The following is a 21,306-nucleotide window of genomic DNA, read 5'->3' as shown; positions in this document are numbered from 1 at the left end:
GGGCGTCGCTCCACCTCTCCAGCCTCCCTAAACTTTCTGCAGCTCTCTTTGTCTGTGCATGTATTCTCCATCTGTGCTGTGTTGAGTGGATGCTTGCTTAGGAGTGTGTGTGAATGTTCAAGATTAAGGATATAGAAGGAGAGAGATAACGTGTGTGTGTTTATGATTCTCTCCTCTGTTGTACGGTGCTGGGTGTCTGGCGGTTACATCATGTCTTTGTGATGCTGGTTCCTTTTTCTGTGAGCATCCAAACACTGCCATCTGCCTGTGAGGAGGGGTGTAGAGGGGGAAGAAGTACACTACAGTATACACTCATTTTCTCTCATTGCTACAGGCCTCAAATCCTTTCCAAGCTGTATCTACTTCTCTTGATATTGCTCATTTAATTACTTCTAGGATGTTCATCAAATTTGAATGTCATTCTCAGGTATTATTGCTTTTTCAAACCACATAGTTTCCAATACATGTTAGCATTCTGCTAACATCCTATGCATTTCAATCAGTTCCATAATATATAAAATAAGAAACATTGTGATTTCTACAGTATGCCAAAGCGTCAGTATTTTCCCTCTTTTTCTGTCGCCTTTAAGCTCTATCCTGTTTTTTGATAGCAAGACCTGGTTTATGTTTCTCTCTTGATGCTGGGATTCTATGCCCTCTCTGTGTCCCCCTGCCAGGCTATGAGAGTGTTGAATTAGCATTTGATAAAAATCCTGAAAGGCCCACGGAAGTGGTGGAGGACATTGGGCCAGAACTGGGGAGTGAGTGGGGAGTGGGGGGTTGTGGTAGCTAGCCTTAGGAGAAAGAGGCTTATGGGCAGAGAGGTAAAACAGGGTGGGGGTCAAAAGAGTTTGGGGAAGACTGTTGCTGGAAGAATTAGCATATTCCTGGGGCCCTTTGAGTACACTAGATATGGGCAGGGGGCCAAACTTAAGACAGGGGGAAGGGGAATGTGGTGTGATTAAAGTTATAGCATCTCTGCTTATTTCCTCTGTTCTTTTCTTGCATGCAAAAACATAAACTGTGTTTTTTGTTCTTTTTTGTTGTCGTTCCGTGTTGTGCTCCTTGTGTTACCCAGGATCTTTAGTGCGTAGTCTCTTCCCCTCTCCTTTGTTGTGCACAGGTAACCCTATTGACCAGGACGAGAGCCGCGGCGGCACCCTCCGGCCGTACCCCGCACGTGACAATGCTCCATCCTGTGGTCTGAACAATGCGGTCGCCTCCACCTCAGAAAGTGGGCAGCAGACCCTCGCAGAGCCGCAGGTCTCTCCGGAAGACCCGCAGGGACCTCTGCCTGAAAACTGGGAGATGGCCTACACTGAGAGCGGAGAACTTTACTTCATAGAGTATGTATCAACAGCCTGCAACATTTCAAAGTTTTATCTCCTGCAACACACTCTTTGCACTGCCTGAGTAAGCATTTCTCACCGTAGCCCATACCCTAGTTTGTGTTTTCTGTATTTTACCTGCACAATTATCCCTTTTGTTCGTCCAGTGGCTTGTCTTCCCCCATGATTTGGTTTTTAGGCCTCCCCAGCCAACCTGCCCAGCCCCCTGGGTGCCACTGCTTTCCTGTTAATCCCTGCATGTCCCGATCTCTAAAGGAGATCACATCCTGATCACCTGACTACCTCCACCTCTCTGTCCTCTCCGCAGCACGGCAAAGCCACACCACCAGGACATGGATGTGTATTTTCAGAGCTTGTATGTTTATTTCTGCTATCACTGATTTACAGTATGTTCTTGTTTAACAAATAGAGGGAAAAGTCAGGTCATTTATTGGTAATATCCTGCTTGTGTTGCTCCATTATTCTCATTTCTTCTTACAGCAGGCGCCTTCTGTCCTCTGTAAACTTGCTGACGCGGTTTACTTTCTAATTCTTATTGATGCATTCATGCGCCCCTGCTGTGCTTTTATATTTCGGTGTGACAGCCTGTGTTGAATTATTCTGTTGTCTTGTTTGTTTCCTCTCAGCCACAACACAAAGACCACATCATGGATGGATCCTCGGTGTAGAGACAAAGCCTCACGGCCAGAAGAGTGCGATGATGAAGGTAAGCTTCTACACAACATCCTTTGCGCAATAAAAGTTATTTAGCACTTCAGCGTAGTGCTTCAGGAATCAGTAGGTGGTGTGTGAGGTCTCAAACAATGTGCTCCTCCTTGTTACAGAGTGGTGACATTGTAACTAATTTGCTGTGAAACCTACAGATTGATTTTTTAGCAAATAAAAAGATAACTAATAATGATCTTATAAACAACAAAATGTTTGATAAATTACAAATTACAGTTGTGTTGAGCACAGTTCAGAATACTGAAAAATTGCACCATCATGTGGCGAGATTTAAAGTGGCACACATTGCACAGGATTGTTTAAAGGCTGTTTTATCTTGTTACTGTACGTTTTGAAACTAAGGGGTTTCTTTTTGCCTTTCTCTGGACTGTCACTTCCTTCTTTATTTGCTCTTCGATTCTTCCATCCCAACCCACCTCCCCTCTGCTTTGCATCCCCTTTTCTATTCTTTATTTTCTATTCTTTGTTTCATTTTTAATTCTGGAGAAGAAGGAATACATACGGAGGAACTGGAAGCTGATATAGGTAATACTTTTGTGTTTAAATAAAAGTGTTGTTGAGACTAATAAGGTTTATCAGTGTAAATCACACAGTTATGTTGATCTCTGAATGTTGACCTTCTCTGTCATGCTGCACTAAAAGCTGCTATACCATTTATTTTGTTAATGCTTCAATGAAATGGAGGCTTCTTTATTATTCTTTAGTGAACTTTGAGGCAGGAAAACATTTGCAAGAAATGTAAGGACCGTCTGACTGCGAAGAGGAGCCGTACAGCAATGTGATGATGTTACCATTTAGTACCTGCTTTGCATGCTACAAGCAGAGGAGTGGAGGATATTTGTACCAGCTGCAGACCCAAAAAATAGAAAAGACTGCAAGTAATGTAAACAATGCAGGTTTTATTAAAAGATGGATTGAATATGTTGTTTCTTAGACCTTACGGATACACAAATGATGTATTGCTGAGACTTTAAACCAGGGGTGGGGAACCTCCGGCCCCCGGGCCGTATACGGCCCGCGAGACCATTTGGTGTGGCCCTCGAGGTAATTTATAAACACACGCAAAAAAGAAAAAAATTAAAGAAATCTAGACCGCAAAATAATTAAACAAGTGAGTGCCTGTTTTTCCTGGCCACGGTCAGGGTCCTTGAACACAACACAAGCCTAACGTGTCATCACGTGGTATATGTCTCGTCTGACAGGAGTGCAGTTCTGACGGAGAGCACCAGAACGCCGCTCCGCTCCTGCACTTCCAAAAATTGCAGTACCCATAAGGAGCCGTACACATGCCGCAGTTTGTGCGTGGCTGTGTCTTTAGTTGAAAACCCAGTGGCGATCTGTTCATCTGTCAAACAGTCAATAACTTTGTTGTTATTAGCATCTGGTTAGCTAGCTATGCTAACAAATATAAGAAGCTTTTTCTACAACCAGTGAGGTAAAGGCACATCTTTATATGATCATTATAGTTATAAAACAAATGAGAGAATAAAGTAAACGGGTATAAAATGCTATATGACAGTAAAAAAAAGTTGTTATTAATAAACAAGAATACCGTTTGAAAGGAGAGTGATTTGTAAAATACCCATAAAGAAAAAGAAAATCTGTTTCCAGTTCTGTTTCATCTGGGTGTTGAGAGATGTATCCATAGATCTCCTAACGTTGCTCTCAAAGTCCACCAGATTGATGCTTTTAACTTCAACATTTAAAAAAACAAATCTTCCCGGGGGAGCATGCCCCCCGAACCCCCCTAGAGGAGATTAGCCCCCCCCCCCCCCACACTTAAATCATGTTCACACAGGAGTCTAAATACATTTGCACACATCTTGTGTCCATATCTTTCTGTTTTGGTGGTCATGCCACAACCGTGCACGTGCATGCGTGAGTCATGGCAAGATATCTGGATTAAGAGGTTGCTTTTTCTTTGCACAGCATGAAAGAAAGGTGAAATGAGTGGGCTGTGATTTTAGTATTTTTAAGCAGAGGTCAATAATTTGTATGGCCCTCGGAGGATGTTGAAAACATTGAAATGGCCCTTGAGAGGAAAAAGGTTCCCCACCCCTGCTGTAAACAAATGTGTTTACGGAAAACAAATTCACTTTAAAGCACAAAGCATTTTCCCCATTTTCCTGCAGAGCAGAGATGTTTAGAGAGGGCTTATGACCCCATGTGACGTAAACCTGACCATCGTAACCTAGTTCTGTGTATTTTGCCAATAGCATTTCCAATATGGCATTTGGCATTATAACATTTCTTTCTCTGCTCTCCAAATGTTTTCCTCTAGAAATTCATTTTTTGACTGGAGCCAAAATAGTATTTCTCCCTCGGTTTTATTACTTTAAGATATTTACTTTCTGTAACTCATGTGTCTCATGTTGATTTAACATTTGATCAAAAGTTTGTTTTTATCTCTGGGATCACTCAATTTGCCTTTGATATTACAAATACAATCATCTGCTCCTCGCAATGAATTGCAGGAGTTGTTTACATCAGATTGCAGATGCACATATCTGAACTATGTGCTCATTTCCCAGTTGCAGGTAGCACAAACAACCCTGTAATGGATCAAAAGCCCAGCCTCAAACAAAGCCTTGAACGTCTGGCTTTGAGCCTTGTTTATTTCGGCTGCATTTGCTGGCTGCTCCGATGCAGACAGTCTGTGATTATTGATCATGAAATCCAGTCTCATTAAAGTATTTACTGGACTTGTGAGAAGCCAACAAGGCGGTAATGTCTTTGTGTGAAAATGAATACAGTGAGAAGGAGGAGGACTGAGATGCCAACATCTTAATGGGGTTGTGTCAGTTTAATAGGATTCGTCTGTCTGCCTGTTCCCATGTAATGCGGTTAGGTGTGTGTGAACAGCGTGCAAGGGTGTGTTCAAAGAGTGAGAGTAGTGGCGCTGAGCAGAATAATATGGTTATATTTACTAGAAGAATTACAAACCGCCAAATACAGATGTTAGCACTTGAGTTTTACTATTTTCAGACTTCACTTGTGTGTTGGCCCCTTGTTTTTGTTAAATGTTTTAGTTGTAATACAAGTGTTTGTGTGTGGCAGTGGTATAATTATCATAAAACAGAAGTGCCAGTGGCGCAGATATAATCCTTCGAAATTGGATTCTTAACAGATTTTACAATTGAGATAAAAGTGTTATTTTTAAGGGAGGATTAAATAAGTTCTTGTAAGGTTTATTTCACAGGCGGAATCCAAGACATTCAGTGAAATAGAGAAGTTTAAAAATCAAAGTGATCTCATTTTGGCATTAATGTTAGAATGTAAAACAGGATAACAAAGTGCCATAACGGCAGAAAAACCTGATAAACCTTGTTTCCGAACTAACATACCAAAACAATATCTTCTAAAGAAATCATGTTGACCCAGAGATTTTAGATACGATGAAGGAAAGGGATCCAGTACATTATGGAGACTGTACCTGTAGTTTAATAACCATGTTTGATACACCGAATGATTTCGAGTCAATCCACGATCATACTCTGCTCTGCTAATGACCAAGGAGAAATGATCTTTCTGTGCTTGATGTTGTGTTTCATCTGTATTTCAGAGCTGCCTCCAGGATGGGAAAGGATAGAAGACCCAGTGTACGGGGTGTACTATGTAGAGTAAGTCAGCTTGTCAAAATTCTCCAAATAAAAGACCATCTTCGCTTTTATATACTTTAACTGTCTTTTTTGAAAATAATAATGTCCTTTGTTTACTCTCTCCCACGCTGTCTCAGTCATATAAACAGGAAGACCCAGTATGAGAACCCAGTGGTGGAGGCACGGCGTCAGAAGATCCTGGAGCAGCAGCAGCCGCAGCCTCCAGAAGGTGAGCGGTATATTCGAGGTTCGTTTCCTGCCCTGGCACGGCACCATTTCTTTCTTTCTTCATGTCTGTGAGTGTCATGTCCTTCTAGTTTGTCCAGTGCTCTCCAGGGTTTTGGCCAGACTGCTATCCTTCTCTCTTCTGTAACTTTACTTCAATTCCCATCAGGTCATGATAGAAAGTAAACACAGGTTTTTTGGCTAAATGCTAATTTTGATTCTTATAACGAATTTACCAAAAGAGAGCTGGCCGAAGCCCTGGTGTCGTCTTTGTTGTTTAGGTTTTAATTTACGTGATTTAAATTCATAAAAGCTCTATCTCATTCTGTATTTGATCATTTAGTTTGTTTTACCATGAAAACGCTATTCAGACATTTTTTCTTTAGCCAAGATGTTTTTAAACATTGATGTCATCTGCCCAGGGGAGAGATGTGGGGCGAATGACTTGTGAGGCGGGACAGGTGCATGCTGATGCTCTCAAAACAACAGGAAGTTATTTATTGTAGTTTGGCCCTTTGATTTGGCCTATTCATCCACACAGTCAGGAATTGAGCCTGAAGCTCAGCTCAGCAACTAAGGTACTTTAAAACACCAATTGCTGTTTTACTGCGATTTGTTTCAAAAGTAGTACTCTTTTTAATGGTCATAACTCAGACCCAAAGACATACACACATTCTCAGATTCAGTGTCAAATGCATAAAATGAGCAAAAATATGTTTTTGTCAGAATCATAATGGTAATTGTCTGTACATCCTTATGTACTTTGCAAACAGGAACTGCTAATGGCTAATTTGGTATCCTTCAAATGGTTATCATATGCCAAAATGTAAAAAAAATTACACAAGCCACATCCACACCCATAGAAACATCAAACTTGCTGTTCACATCCTGCAATGCCATGCACTGATGGGAACTGCAGCTCCAAATTAATAGAACAACATAAATTCTACTTTTTTCATGTTGCATTTTTCCATTTTTCTTTTACTCTACTAGGCTCAGATTGTCCCATCAGTGTTGTGTACTTCTATTCATGGAATACTGACACTTTCCTCTATCCATTCATATACAGATGTTTGCCACAAGTTGAATACATCTGGACATACACTGACACTCGATTTCTTTCTAAGGAGGGGACAGAGTGTGACTACTTTAGCCTAAGAATCAAATGTATATAGTTGTACACTGCAACATTTCACATTAAACAAGTTTCTCACATTTAATAAACAACACTAGTAGAAGCTGATGTAAATGAGGGAACTTCTCACAACTGAGGCGTAAAAATGAATCAGATGGCAAGTATGTACAATATGTGCTTAAAGCTCTGTGTGTCTATATGTGTGTGTTGCTGTTAAGTGTTTGTTTGCGCTTGGCAAGTAAATACACTTTTGTGTTGAGTGTGTGTCGGTAATGTGTGTGTGATTGTGATTGTGTCTGTGCAGAGTGGATAGAGGAGCATTCCTCAGCTGCTGTTCCATTAGCAAATTACGCTCCTAACCACCTGGAGACCTACAGGGACCCCCAGGGCCGGCCAAATCTACCTCCGATGCCAGGAGCCAAACGTAGGTCTTTTAGACACTGTACATTATATTCATTCATTTAAATTATTTGATATGGATAAATACAATATACATAGAGTTGCAAGACTATTGCTGCTGATTTACAATCCTGTCCATACTTCTACTTCATGATTTTATATTTATTGGCAGTTGTCCAAAGATACATCATGTAGTTAAGAAGGTTTGTTTTTGGTTACTACATTCACATTGGAATTCCCCGTGCTTTGACATTTCCGGGCTAGAAAATCTACTTTTGCCGATTTGTTAACAGTCTTTTGACATGACATTTGGAAAGGGACGCCACCCTCAATTTTTTTTTAATGACTTAATGTGAAAGTGACAAAGGAGTGCAAGCAGCCCATGTCAAAATGTCTATGCACCGCCAAGCAACATTTCTAATAACCATAAAAAGCAATGCACAATTTCATAGCCTGTAACAATTTGAGTCTGATTTGAGGAATCGCTGATTGTCTCATCTTGCTAATTTGTCCACATATCAAAATTCAGACAACGCATGATGCTGAATTGAGAGACACAACTACTATTAATCATTGTTCAGGTATTTTGAATATAGAATCCGGAAAGGACACAAAAGTAAGAGGGTTTTTTCTTCTGCTGCTCTAAAGGAGGGAAGCCTTTCTTCACAAGAAACCCAGCAGAGCTGAAAGGAATCTTCATCAACACAAAGCTGAAGAAGAGCCGTCGCGGCTTCGGCTTCACGGTGGTCGGAGGTGACGAGCCAGATGAGTTTCTGCAGATCAAAAGTCTGGTGCTGGATGGGCCTGCAGCCGTGGATGGCAAAATGGAGACAGGTGCAGTACATAAGCACTATCCACGGGGGGCACTGTTTTCATTCAACACACTTCCTCCTCCACTACATCTATACATGTTTGCTCCTTCTTATGAGCCCAATCCCAGCAGCTGTATTTTAAGTGATGCACCATTTGGCCTTCAATGATATCAACTGTTGCTGTTTAATTGTACACTTTGGATAACTTGAAAAATCATGATAATAAAATCCTTCTGAGGTTGGATTTTATTTTGGACAGCAATCATTACTTGATAGTACAGTATGAGTTTGCCACTGAAACATTCTCGTATAGTTTCAGTAAAATAAAAGTAAAACATAACTGCTATCGTAAAAGAGCAGTCGTATTATTTAAGTCCTCATAATCTTTCCTTGACCTGATGAACTTTTTCCATCGAGGTCAAGTGCTTGGGGGCTCCCTAGTGGATTATTGAGCCCTGTATCCACATTTTCGATAAGACTACATCGGTAGTGCTTAAAGAAATAACCTTTAGTGCAAAACGAAAATGGAAAAAATATGTGGGAGTCAGAAGAGGAGATTTTCCAGCGGCACTTTATATTTTTACTTGTTGCTTATGGAGGCATGATAGTGACATCAAATATTTGAATTTGGTGCAACTGACCTCTTGTACTTATTTAAGTGTATACTGTCGCTGTGTTTCTGCTGCATCAATTTGACTGTCCATCGTGAGTTATAGAACCAACAATATTATAGTGCAATACTAAAGGGCTGGATAGTATTTTAATGTTTGACGGTATACATTTTAACAGGCCCTTCACAACACTGTCAGGTCCCCTATTACAGATACTTTGGTGTTACACTGAATAATGGACTTTCAAAAAACTGGATTATTAAACTAAATAACACAATGTTTAAAAAACGAAAAAACTGTGAATATATATAGAACAGTAAATAGTTGTTATTTGTGTAAATGCATCACTAACAGTATAATTCTCCTCTCTGCAGGCGATGTGATAGTCAGTGTGAATGACATCATTGTGCTGGGCTACACCCACGCTCAGGTGGTCAAGATCTTCCAATCCATCCCCATCGGCTCCATGGTGGACCTGGCCCTGTGTCGGGGCTACCCTCTGCCCTTTGACCCCGACGACCCCAACACCAGCCTGGTGACTTCAGTGGCCATCGTGGACAAGGAGCCTATCATCGTCAACGGACAAGAGGCGTTTGACTCGCCTTCCAACCACGGCGGATCCGTTAACGGCATGAGGGACCTGCGGTCGCACAGCCCCTCCACCGAGGTGGCGTCTAACGGCTCGCACGGCCACTCCAGCGAGGTGGTCAACATGGCCTCATCGATAGCCACCCAGCCGGAGCTCATCACCATCCACATGGAGAAGGGCGACAAGGGATTCGGCTTCACAATCGCAGACAGCCTGACGGGAGGAGGGCAGAGAGTCAAGCAGATAGTGGACTACCCGCGCTGCCGTGGTCTAAAGGAGGGAGATATTTTGATGGAGGTCAACAAGAGGAACGTCCAGAATATGAGCCACAATCAGGTGGTGGACCTGCTGAGCAAATGTCCCCGAGGCAGTGAGGTCACCATGCTGGTGCAAAGAGGTATGTATTACATCTTGATGTCAAATATTTGGATAAATAGATGCAGGTATACTGAAGTTGATGAAACTATGTGCAAGAAACACAGAAAATAACATACAGTAATCTGCTGAACCAACAACTGCTTGAATAGTTGGCATGCAGAGAGTGACATAATGCGAAGGCAGAGAGAAAAAGTTAGGAAGAGAGTGGGTGGCAGGTTGAAAATGATCGGACTGGATGAGATGAAACCATGAGAGGCAAAGAGACGATGGGCTGAGTTAGCATTGCTGTCGATGAGCAGATGAGTGTGGGAAGGAGTGGGATGCTGGGTAGAGAGGCAAGATGGATGAATGAGAGGGGGCACATTAGGTCAGGGACTCGTTTATGTTATGAATACGGATGCAGCTGAATTGGGCCTCAGAGACTTTGTCGCTATTCATGTTAGCTACCGTCATATGTTGCCCTTATGATGTTTTGATATTGGGTGTCAGTTTATGTTCTGCTCTTGTCCCACAGTAGCTGAAATTATTAAGCGACGAGTTTATAGCATGTGTCCATGAAAACGGAAAATTATTAAGTATTGACTTGAGTTGACTTATAAAGTTCATTCCTAGTATTTGGACATTATTTATGTGGATTCTTTATGTTAAATGCATATTTGTTCTGGATTTTTCAGCCGGTTCACAGCAACACTGCATCATACATTTTCCTACATAATACACTTTTAGCCTGGAATGATCCATAGATGAATGTTTTCCCATTAAATTGTCAAAACAAATTGTTTGCCGAAGTGTAAAGTATCCAGGCAGACACTGAGTGACATTGGAGGTCCCTCATTTGTGTCCAGTCCTTATTGTTGTTAATCAAATCAAGTTTTTTTTATATAGCACATTTATAAACGATTTTTGGTCGAGCCAAAGTGCTGTACATATAATAAAATTAGCCTACAGTAGAGACACTTTACAGCAAATACAACAGCACAGATTGTTCAGAATATCAGTATGAGAAAAACGACACCCTCTATCCTTAGACCTTCACATCGTACAAGGAAAAACTTCCAGAGAAAACCCACAGTTTAAGGGGAAAAAATGGGAGAAACCTCAAGGAGAGCAACAGAGAAGGGATCCCTCTCCCAGGACGGACAGGCGTGCAATAGATGCCGTGTGTAAATCAAAGAGATAATACATTTTACAGCATGTAGACCGAATGTTAGGAAATGCATGTGTCTGTAATAAGAAGATGAATCCACGAGGATGTCAGCTACAATCCTGAGGAAGCCATCAGGGAAGCAGCATGACGAGACCCAAGGCAGGACCGCAGAGACAGGTTCAGCCACGACCCGAAACGTCCACGACCGTCCATGTCGGGTGACCCATATCTCTATTAGTGGCGGGTCAGGAAATGTACCTCACATTAATTATGCCCTCTAATGAGTTGACTCTGTGCACTGATGCTGGAATACTTAGTGCTGCTGTATTGTGTTTAATGTCAGCATTATTATGGGCCTGTGAGAATGTGAGAGAGAGTGATACGGTTGCAGAGCTAAGAGAAAGAGGTTCCAAGAGAGCAAGAGCAAGACTGAGAGGAAATGAAGAAGAGGATAATTGGGTAGAAGGCTACAGGCAGTCACTGGGGCAAGCAGGGCGACTGACAGCAGCGTCGATCATCTCTGTTAGGCTTTGACACCAGCCTGTCATTATTATGAGCTCAGGTGAGACGCTAGGTGATGAGGCGCAGAAACTGAACACCCACGCAGGCAGCCAGGGGGGTGGGATTGAGATTAATTAAGCTTCCGTTCAATAGTTAGAGGTATTGCATGAAGTTGAAGGAATGGTGCAAACAATACTAATACTACTATTGACACAATTATTTGTTCATTTTTACAAAAAAAGCCAATATACTGTAGCACTGTATTCAAACAAGATTGTCGGACTTCTGCAAAGAAGTAAACCTTTTTTTCATTGTAAGTCTACAAATTAATCACAAAATATAACATTCCTTGATCAATCGAAAAACGAATTGCAAACATAATTTATAAATACACACCACGCATATTGTGAAATGCAATGACATGCGATAAACTTTACAATCATAGTGTAAACACCTTTGGTCGAACAGGCAACATGTGAAACTCCCTCGTCCCAGCTTCTCACATGTGAGGGTTTCCATCTTTTCCCTTTTCTAATATAATTGCATATTTAATATTTTTGGGTTGTAAACTTGTAGGCACCACCTTGGGTTTTGCGAAATTCTGGGCATTTTCTAGACAAAACAACTAATGTGATGAATTAAACACATGGATCACATATTAATCAACAGAAACAATCATTAGTTGCAGCCTTCTCAAAAGTATAATAACGTTTTTTTGGGGCTGATTTGTGACTCGTCTAAGAATGATGCGCTAACCTTTCAAGTGATCGCTACCAGCTAGCACATAATCATTCACAAATAACAATTATGGGAGCTAAGAGAAGCAGGGTAAGGCAGATAAGAAAAGAAAGCAGAGGATGAGATATAGGAAGGCCAGGGATCATGTTTTGAGAAAGTGGAGGAGGAGGATTAGGGGAGAGAGTGTGAGATTTGCTGAACAGCACTGAAAGTTCAGCAAGGGAAGCGTGTATGAGGGGATTGTTATAAAAATATATATATAGGCGGAGGAGAGGAGGATGCACAAGGTGGACCTCAGCTGGAAGAGAAGAAGCCTTAAACTGTTTATCTGACTGTGACTCAATACGTGCTGGCTGACTTAGATGTGTATAGAGGGCACAAAGCGCAAGGTCAAACAAACACATCATCACACAATGAAAATTGTATTTTATGTTTCAAGAACAAAGTTTGTATTTAAAAGTTGTGTATGATAATTCGCAGTAGCTCGGGATGTGTCACAGAAGTTCCATTTATGCAAAAGATTATGAATCCTTATAGCTTTGGATGTGCACGACAAAGAGACAAAGACATCTCTTGCAACGCTACACCAGTTCAGCAGTGTATCCCAGGAGGCAGCATCGCTCTGAACTCAACAGTGCCAAGGTAGTTTGCTTGTGGCAAATCTCAGATAGATGCACAGTGAGTTCAAAAGCCTCACAAGTAAAAAAGGTGTTTTGTCACAGCATCTTGCCGTTACCTTAATGCTCCCCTGCGATGGCATCAGAAAGACACATTTTGGTCTCTTGATTTCCCAACAAGTGATCTCTCTAGTTTCAACTGTGTGGTCGTTGAACAGCTTTAAGAGAGGACACTGGCAACATGTTATTATTGCAATGGAAATAGATGAGAGGTGGAATAGGCTGTTGTGGTAATGAAGGAAGTAGCTAAAAGGGCTGTGAATGGACTGTTGTTAAAAAGAAGAAGAAAATAATGTTAATGTTTACATCCAACAACCCTGAACACATTCTTCATGGTCTAATTACACACTGTAAGCAGTAGTATGGGCACATCTCCACCTGTTAAAATAATCTATTATGACCATAAACCTTTCTAGTCTGAAAAATGTTCAAAATCCAATACGTTTTCAAAGATAACATCTAGTGTTTTCACACACAGTACCTTCTCATGTAAAGGAGGCAAGGCCAGCTTTGAGTCCTCCATCTTGTCTTCCCACCGCTGTTGCCATGACAATCGTGCACAGCGCTCCTGTCCCCTGAGAGACAGAGAGAAAGAAGAGGGAAACTTAGAGGGGGGAGGGGGGGATATAAAATGTTGGGGAAAAGAACAGAGAGGAATGTAATATAATGATGACAGACAATGAGGAAGAGCGACACAATATCATTTAGAGTGGAGGAAGAAAAGGGATGTGTTTATAAGTTGTAAAGTAAAGCAAGGCTAAACGTTTACAGGTTTGGCTCAACAAAAGACTGCCAGTTGACGGTCACTGCTGTACACCCTTAAACAACAATGTATACAGTGTTTAGAGAACCTGGAGGAAGGACCAAACACACGGCCTTTCAACACACACACACACACACACACACACACACACACACACACACACACACACACACACACACACACACACACACACACACACACACACACACACACACACACACACACACACACACACACACACACACACACACACACACACACACACACACACACACACACACACACACACACACACACACACACACACACACACACACACACACCTGTATTTTACTGAAAATGTGCTCTTTCGTTGCTTCTGTTGGCATGTGTGGTTTCTCAATACAAATAAATGTGACAAGGACATGTTTTAAAGGCTGATCAAAATATATAAAGGTGTGAGCAGGGTCTTAAGTTAAGTATTTCCCTCCCTTGCAACTACAGTATAGCAAGTTACCAATCATCTCCACTATATAGTGTTCTCTGCAAATACTGAAATCATGTGAATGTTTCGAGTGAATGATACCCTCAAGATGTGCCGTAACAATGTCATTGTATATCGCCCATACCGTTTAAAAAGGTCCCATGTCTTGGCAATTTCTACTGATCATAATTCCATTGTTGAGGTCTACTGGAATAGATGTACATTGTTCAATGTTCCAAAATCACATTGGTTTTCTCATACAGCATCTCTGTATAAGAAAATGACACCAGTAATGACAAACAGATGAGAATGCTGCGTGGGGTCTGGGTGCCGTGTTGGCGGGACGTTGCAGGGGGCTCGCTGCTCCGCCCTTTGGGGCTTGAGGAGCGGACAGTGTGAGGTGGATTACTGGTATCGTTTCCTGGTTGCTGCGTGGGGTCTGAGCTCCGCGGACCAATTGGTCCATTTGGACTTAGTGACGTCAACCTGCCCCAAAAAATGGAAAAAGAAAAATCTCCAACGAGGCATTCTGGGGCAGCACAGGCAGGTATTTTCTGTGTTAGAGTTGTACCCGCTACAGGGTGTACTTTGAGGGTTTGTGACTCTGCAGACCGTTTACATGCAGAAAAAGCTACATAACACACAAGGGGACGGGTAATAACCGGAAAAGCATGTCATGGGACCTTTAAAAAAAAACAAAAAAAAAAACATGTAGTATCAAAGTATAGTATACCAAAAATCCTAGTATAGTATGCCAGAAAAAAAGTAATTGCATGCTATTAAAATTGTCGTCATAGTATTCCATAGTAAATCATAAAAGTCAAGCTTGTCGCACAAATGATAAACCTTTTGAGCAAACACACTACTCGGCATGTGCTCAAATTTCCAATTGATGATATTAACAATGTTTGTTTGAGGCTCTACATCAGATATTGTTACTCAGCTAGTAACAATATCGGCACTTCACTGTCTACTGTAAAAGAAGTAAAGGAAGCAGCCTCCTCCACACTGATGCTAAGAGCCAGATTGGGTCACAAAACAACTGACGGCACTCGCTTTCACTTCTAATTTGTTTACTTCCTCTCTCATTTGAATGATGTCTTAGTCAGTCTGGTAGACTTTCCTCAGTACTAATACAATCAGTCCTTTTTAACCGGTGTTGCATTCTCAGTAATCAAGTCATAAATGGAGAGCGTTTTGTTTCTCTCAGCAGAGTAGAAAATATAAGGATTACGGCTCACAATGTAAATGCTATGTGCGTGCCTTCATGCTGACTGATGCCTGTCCTCCGTGCATAAATAAATGCTCACTTTCGTATACCTGCCTGTGCTTTTACTACATGTATAGCATGCATGCATTCATGGATGCTTCTACACCGTTGCGTGTGTGCAGGATCATGCAATTCCCATATTTCTTTCACCGAGCATCAGCTGCTCATAAATGTTACATTCAGCCTTACACATATGCATCCGCCTCACAATGCCAGAGAAACTTAAGCAGATTTAAAAACTGCATCATGCATAAGGATGCGTTCACTTCTAGCGGCATGAAAATGAGATGTTACAGCTGACACTGCTCCAGTGGATGCAGAGTTGGGGTCAAGCTACGTCACTTGAAAATCTGTATTCCCCTTAAGTTTCATGCCGTAATTTATCAACCATATGGTCAAGTTAAGTTCAATTTATATGTTTGATGCTAATCATGTTGACCTCAGTGCCAATTTGAAGACTTTCAGAGGTTGTTTCAAAGTGAAAGGCATGGTGAAATCAAGAGATCCTTGTCTTATAAGCTGCTGTTGTAGTTTGAAACACTTATTACCTTTGTGTGTGTCCTATCTGGATCACATGTAAACATTCATCAGAACGTCAGCAGCTGAGATGTTCCACTTCCTCCAGTAACTGGCACCCCATAATCTAAGGGATAGAGACAGAGAAGGAGGGAAAATAGGGAGGATAAATTATGAATTGTGTAGAGAGAGGGCTTTGCAGCAACAGAGAGTTTTAACATTTAATGATTTGGTTGCCAATGCAGCAGAAAGAGCCTAAGATGGATGCTTGCAAGTTGGTGCATGTGTTAATGTTGCTCCATCAATACTTCCAGTAGGGTTTTCTCTGTGCCTGTTTGGTGTCAGATGTTGCAGGAATGAATATGTTTTAATATGTGTGCCCCTGCTGCTCACACTCATATTTAACAAAGTAGACGCATGCCACTGCATGCAGAACTACTTGATTGCCTTGGCAACTGCAACTCTTTGTCCCAATGTCGTTCATGCATTCATTTTTCTATTTCTGTCCCAACATACTTTGGTGTAGTAAGTGTCAGGAAATAGAGCATCGGGAAGGGAAATTATTTGTCTTGGAAAGTGGCGCATACTCTCAGTGTGTGTCAGGTGGAGACGATATAGGTTTGTGTTGAGATTAGAAGCCTGTATGTTGAATTAATTGTTTGGCTGTGATGGATGTGAGAAGAACCCCTGTTTAATTGGGAGTGTATATGATTCCCAACACTTGTATGATGTAAATCCTCTCCCCTGACAACTGGCTCCAAGTATTAATATTTCATTAGCACAAATGAGATTGATCTTCTTGGTGACTCTACAGTATGTTAACTGGTAAAAGAAGATAGAGAGATAGAGATAGATAAGAGGGAGAGAGAGTCATGGTGCACGAAAGAAGAGGAGGGGGAGGGAGAAAAAAGAAGGCAGAGAGAAGTTCAGCTTCTCGATGTAAGCCTTGAGCAAGGAAGAGGAGCGGAGAAGAGAGGAAACAGCTCTGTAGTTACGATGTGCAGAATAAGGCAGAAGCTCATGCTTGCCTTTGATATGATGCTCAAGCTATTGAGCTTCTTGTCAGTGGGTAATAGTTGAGATTCTGCTGGAGAGCTCGTGCTAGAGAGACACCTGGGAAGGAGACTGGATGGAGGCTGTGTGGGCGTGGATCTGTTGATGCTTGTGGAGACCTGTAGCTTTGACCAGCATTTGAGGGCTGCTGCAGCATAAGTCAGCCTTGTCTAATGCAGATAGATCAGTTGCTCCTCTTCTAATAGCACGGGTGAGAGCGCAGCGTGGAGCGGGATACAGCACAAGGGGAGGAGATCACTTAGATTAGCGAGCAGCCTAGCGCAGTGTGTTGCTCAGAGAGAAAGGCAACACAGAGGAGGAAGAGGAGGAGAGCAAGTCGGGCCAGTTGTGCTCTGCTCTGCAGGAACCAGGGTTCATCCGTTTGTTTTGGAGAGTTTTTTGTTTTTTGTAAATCACAGGGGACAAGGGAAGACCCCAACAGGTCATTCATGCTCGCTCTGTCTCTCTGCCGATGTTTTGCAGGAGTGGTGCCAGCCAAGCGGAGTCCAAAGCTGGTGGTAAGTACTACATTCTTCTTCTTGTGTGTGTGTGTGTGTGTGTGTGTGTGTGTGTGTGTGTGTGTGTGTGTGTGTGTGTGTGTGTGTGTGTGTGTGTGTGTGTGTGTGTGTGTGTGTGTGTGTGTGTGTGTGTGTGTGTGTGTGTGTGTGTGTGTGTGTGTGTGTGTGTGTGTGTGTGTGTTGTGTGTGTGTGTGTGTGTGTGTGTGTGTGTGTGTGTGTGTGTGTGTGTGTGTGTGTGTGTGTGTGTGTGTGTGTGTGTGTGTGTGTGTGTGTGTGTGTGTGTGTGTGTGTGTGTGTGTGTGTGTGTGTGTGTGTGTGTGTGTGTGTGTGTGTGTGTGTGTGTGTGTGTGTGTGTGTCAGTTATACTGAGTGAAAGGAGAGCTATTTAAAGAACAATAGACATACTTCACTCTATAGGCTTGTCACTTTGTATGCATTGTTGTATTGTTTTCATCCTCTTGCTTTTCTTGCCTCTGTTGTCATTTATCTTTACATCCCTCCCCCCCCCCCCCCCCATTCCTACCATGCTGCCATCCTGTGACTGATTAAGCATAGCCTAGGCTGAACAGTGTAACAGTGACCAGCTGTTTTGGAGGGCAGACAGCCACAGCCGAGGGAAGATGGGAGGGAGGCAAAGACAGGAAAAACGGGTTGTGGATGAGGGAGGAGAAGTCCCGTGGGGATATGGTTTGTCCCACAACAGTGAATCACTGTGATAGCCCACAGACACAGAGGACTCACTGAGACAGAAAAGAAGAGAAGGGGACAATGACGGCAGAGTGAGCTGGAAGTAAAGCAGAGGGAGATTTGGGAAGCTGGAGGAGAGATTGCAACCGATTGCAATGTGACCATAGTTGTGACGGATAAGAGAGGACGGGGAAAGAGGCAGGAAGACCAGTTCTAGGAGCAGCTTCAGGGTCTCTTAAGGGACAGTGCAGTTATTCAGGAGTTTAAAAGAGCACACGCCTCTTCGTTTTTACGACTCTTCTCAACCGGATAAAAAAAATCAATTCAAGAGCTGAAGAGACGCAAGTGCAGCTTTAAATTACTGTCACCCTAATTCACCCCTGGAGAGCCGAGTTATAGTAGAAGGTCGTTTTCTTTGGACAAGTCTCAGCGAAGGTCAGTGATTGGTTCAATTCCCACAACTTGAGTAGAAGAAAACCTTGAATGGTGTCTCTTGATGAAAAGCACCTCAGCTGGCTGGATATTAGCATTAGGATTATTTTGAAATTGTATCAGTCAGTGCAGTGGGTGTTGCCTATTCAGGTCACATGTCACGGGGGATGGAGGATGGAAAAGGGGTGGGGGCAGTAAGAGGGTTGAGTGGATCCAATAGTAGCACTGCCTGGCTGTCACTTTGGATTAGCTTCCCAGTGAGGAAAAAGCCAGTTTCCCCCTCTCTGTGTTATGTCAGGGAAATGTCACGCTGCATGCGGCTTCGTGTCAGCCCAGAACAACCATTTTGCCTCCAGTTCAGATTTCTAAATAAATGCTCACAGTAAACTCCCATATGCAAGAGAGACTTTGCTGTCTCAACCCATTAGGAAGTCACCAGATCAGACGAGAAGTCCATTTTGCATGGCTGTTGTCCTCATTAAGAAGCATTACTGGAGTATTTGACCCACCGTCTCATACAGTGTGATGATTGAGAGACTGTGCCATGACTTCTCCACCATTTCATGCACAGGTTTATTATTCATACCAGATCAAAAATGATACAGTTGTCATATTGGGGCTTGTCAGTAATTGCATTTCCCCAGTAAGGAACATTTTTCATAAAGCTGTAGAGTACTTTGTAAAGTGCATCTGCAAGTAATAATGTGGTAATATGTTTATTCTCTGGTTGCAGAATCAGAATGCAAAGATTACAAAAACACTAGGGTGTCTTCAACCACAACAGCAGGCCTGTTTTTAGACAAAAAACTGCCATATGATAAAGCAATGCAAGAGGCTTTGTGTTGGCGGCGTGTTGCTTCGTGACACAATAAAAAACGTATTAGGAATTCAAGTTTGAGCAAGAGATCTGAATGCTTATTAGACGCCAAAATGCTGCACAACAGGAATGACATTTATATTTACTCCGACTGAATAAGGCTGCAATTCACACGAAAAGCTCAGCTCAGTATAAATGCAAATATGTAAAAGGAAAACAGAATATTGTAATCATTAAATGTTGTATTCCACTGTAAAAAAGGCAGATAGTTTTAAGACATTCTAATCTCACTGAGTAGCAACGAAGTGTTCACAATACCCATCTCCTTAGCAGCTGTTGATATTTTTACACATTCAACTGTTTCAAAACCAACCTTGGTTTAATACACAGGTTTCAACGCTAAGGACTTACAAACAATGAATAGTTTGATTCCCAAAACTAGTCTTCTTTGTTAATTGAAATTCCTAAACATATAAATCTGTCTTTTTCTCGCAACCATGGAAACCAACCAAGTAATTTCTCCTCCCTCCAAGAGTGAGAGAAATTCTACTGCAATGTGTTAAAAAGATGACCTTGGATGCTTTTTCTTTCTCTTTGTCCTCCATCAACACTTTTTCTCACTCATCTCCTTCCCTTTTATATCTCGCCCTTGTCATTTCTCACTCTCAATTATTTTCTCCTCTTTCTGCCCTCTACCTCCATTTTCTGCATACATCCACCCCCGAACCTTACACACATACACCTCTCACTCTGTTTTCTGTCCACCCAGCACCAGCTAGAGAGGAAAGACAGCCAGAGCAGCTCCCAGCACAGTGTGTGCAGCCATCGCAGCGCCCACACCGATTCTCCAGGCCACCCACCCTCTGCCATGCCCAGTGAGGCTGTGGTTCCCACTCCAGCGGCCCCCACCCAGCCTCTGCCAGGCCTGCCCCCTCAGGACCCCGCAGATGGCACCCTCACCCTCCAGAAGAAGCCAGACCCCTTTAAAATCTGGGCGCAGTCCAGGAGCATGTACGAGAGCCGACGTGAGTAGAATCCAATTCTGATTTTTGAAAGGTTTGCTGACTTTGTAGTTTAAAAGCTCAGCGAAGTTTATCCTCTAGCGACATTACAGACCTTTTAACCTTCTATAAGTGTGAATATAGATTAACTGGCAGGAGATGTTAAAGGGCTTAGTTTCAAGAAAAAGCTATCAATTGTGTAATGACCTGCCTAAAGAGCTGAAGCTAATACCACACAGTTTCTTTCAAGATATGCTTTTATGTAAGGATTTAAAAAGGAACTTCTGCCAAAGTGTTGGATAAGAAGTAAGATACATATAACTATCGTATTTCAACTGTATATATGAAAACTAAAGCGAGCAGCATGTTAACTTAGCATAAAAAGTGAAACCAGAGGAAAACTGACCCTAACCCTGCCTTCAGTCTGCCAACCAGACTCTGGTAAAAAAACACAATCTGCCATAACAGGACTGTTGGTGCAGACTGTTTCTGGCTGTAAAGCTGCTGGTGGGAGGCTGTTGTTGTCTTCAGACTAAGCTTTTTTGTCCTGTTACCTTAGCAGCGATACGTTGAATTGGTATTGATCCTCTTATCAACTCTCTTCAAAGATGGTCAAAATGTTGATTTATTCCTCATCTTTTGCATTTTTTCTGGTCTTTGCCATGTGTACGGTTGTTATTTTCTTCTGCCTTTTTATTAAGGTATTTTTTTTAAATGACTGAGTTAAGCACTGTTAATGGTTATTGTATGATTTTCAGATTGGATATGGAGGTCAGGAAAATATGATTAAACAGATAATTGCTGTGAGGAAACTTTAAAAAGTATAATGTTCATTGATTGGATGAACCTTTTTGATTTTAAAAGATTGAAGAGACTTTAATTGAGGTGGTTGTGCTTGG

At 42.1% G+C, this 21,306-nt stretch overlaps 1 protein-coding gene across 11 annotated transcripts in view; it reads left to right on the top strand.

The window, feature by feature from the left end:
- The window catches only part of LOC117449330 (membrane-associated guanylate kinase, WW and PDZ domain-containing protein 1-like), a 100,778-nt gene that overhangs the window by 59,994 nt on the left and 19,478 nt on the right, over positions 1–21,306 (top strand). For 2 of the 11 annotated variants that reach the window (XM_034086943.2, XM_071203757.1), the window contains exons 5-15: positions 1,079–1,346; positions 1,657–1,704; positions 1,976–2,055; positions 2,562–2,600; positions 5,638–5,695; positions 5,812–5,921; positions 7,339–7,458; positions 8,082–8,267; positions 9,231–9,842; positions 17,435–17,469; positions 20,176–20,431. In XM_034086943.2, the coding sequence (XP_033942834.1) occupies positions 1,079–1,346; positions 1,657–1,704; positions 1,976–2,055; positions 2,562–2,600; positions 5,638–5,695; positions 5,812–5,921; positions 7,339–7,458; positions 8,082–8,267; positions 9,231–9,842; positions 17,435–17,469; positions 20,176–20,431 (1,812 nt within the window). The remainder of the gene's footprint in view (positions 1–1,078; positions 1,347–1,656; positions 1,705–1,975; positions 2,056–2,561; positions 2,601–5,637; positions 5,696–5,811; positions 5,922–7,338; positions 7,459–8,081; positions 8,268–9,230; positions 9,843–17,434; positions 17,470–20,175; positions 20,432–21,306) is intronic. The other 9 variants (XM_071203755.1, XM_071203758.1, XM_071203753.1 and 6 more) reach the window with 8 other exon arrangements.

This window comes from Pseudochaenichthys georgianus, chromosome 7, assembly GCF_902827115.2.
Source record: "Pseudochaenichthys georgianus chromosome 7, fPseGeo1.2, whole genome shotgun sequence".
Lineage (NCBI taxonomy): Eukaryota > Metazoa > Chordata > Actinopteri > Perciformes > Channichthyidae > Pseudochaenichthys > Pseudochaenichthys georgianus.
Note: the sequence above shows the minus strand (reverse complement) of the source record. Positions and strands in the feature narration are given on the sequence as shown.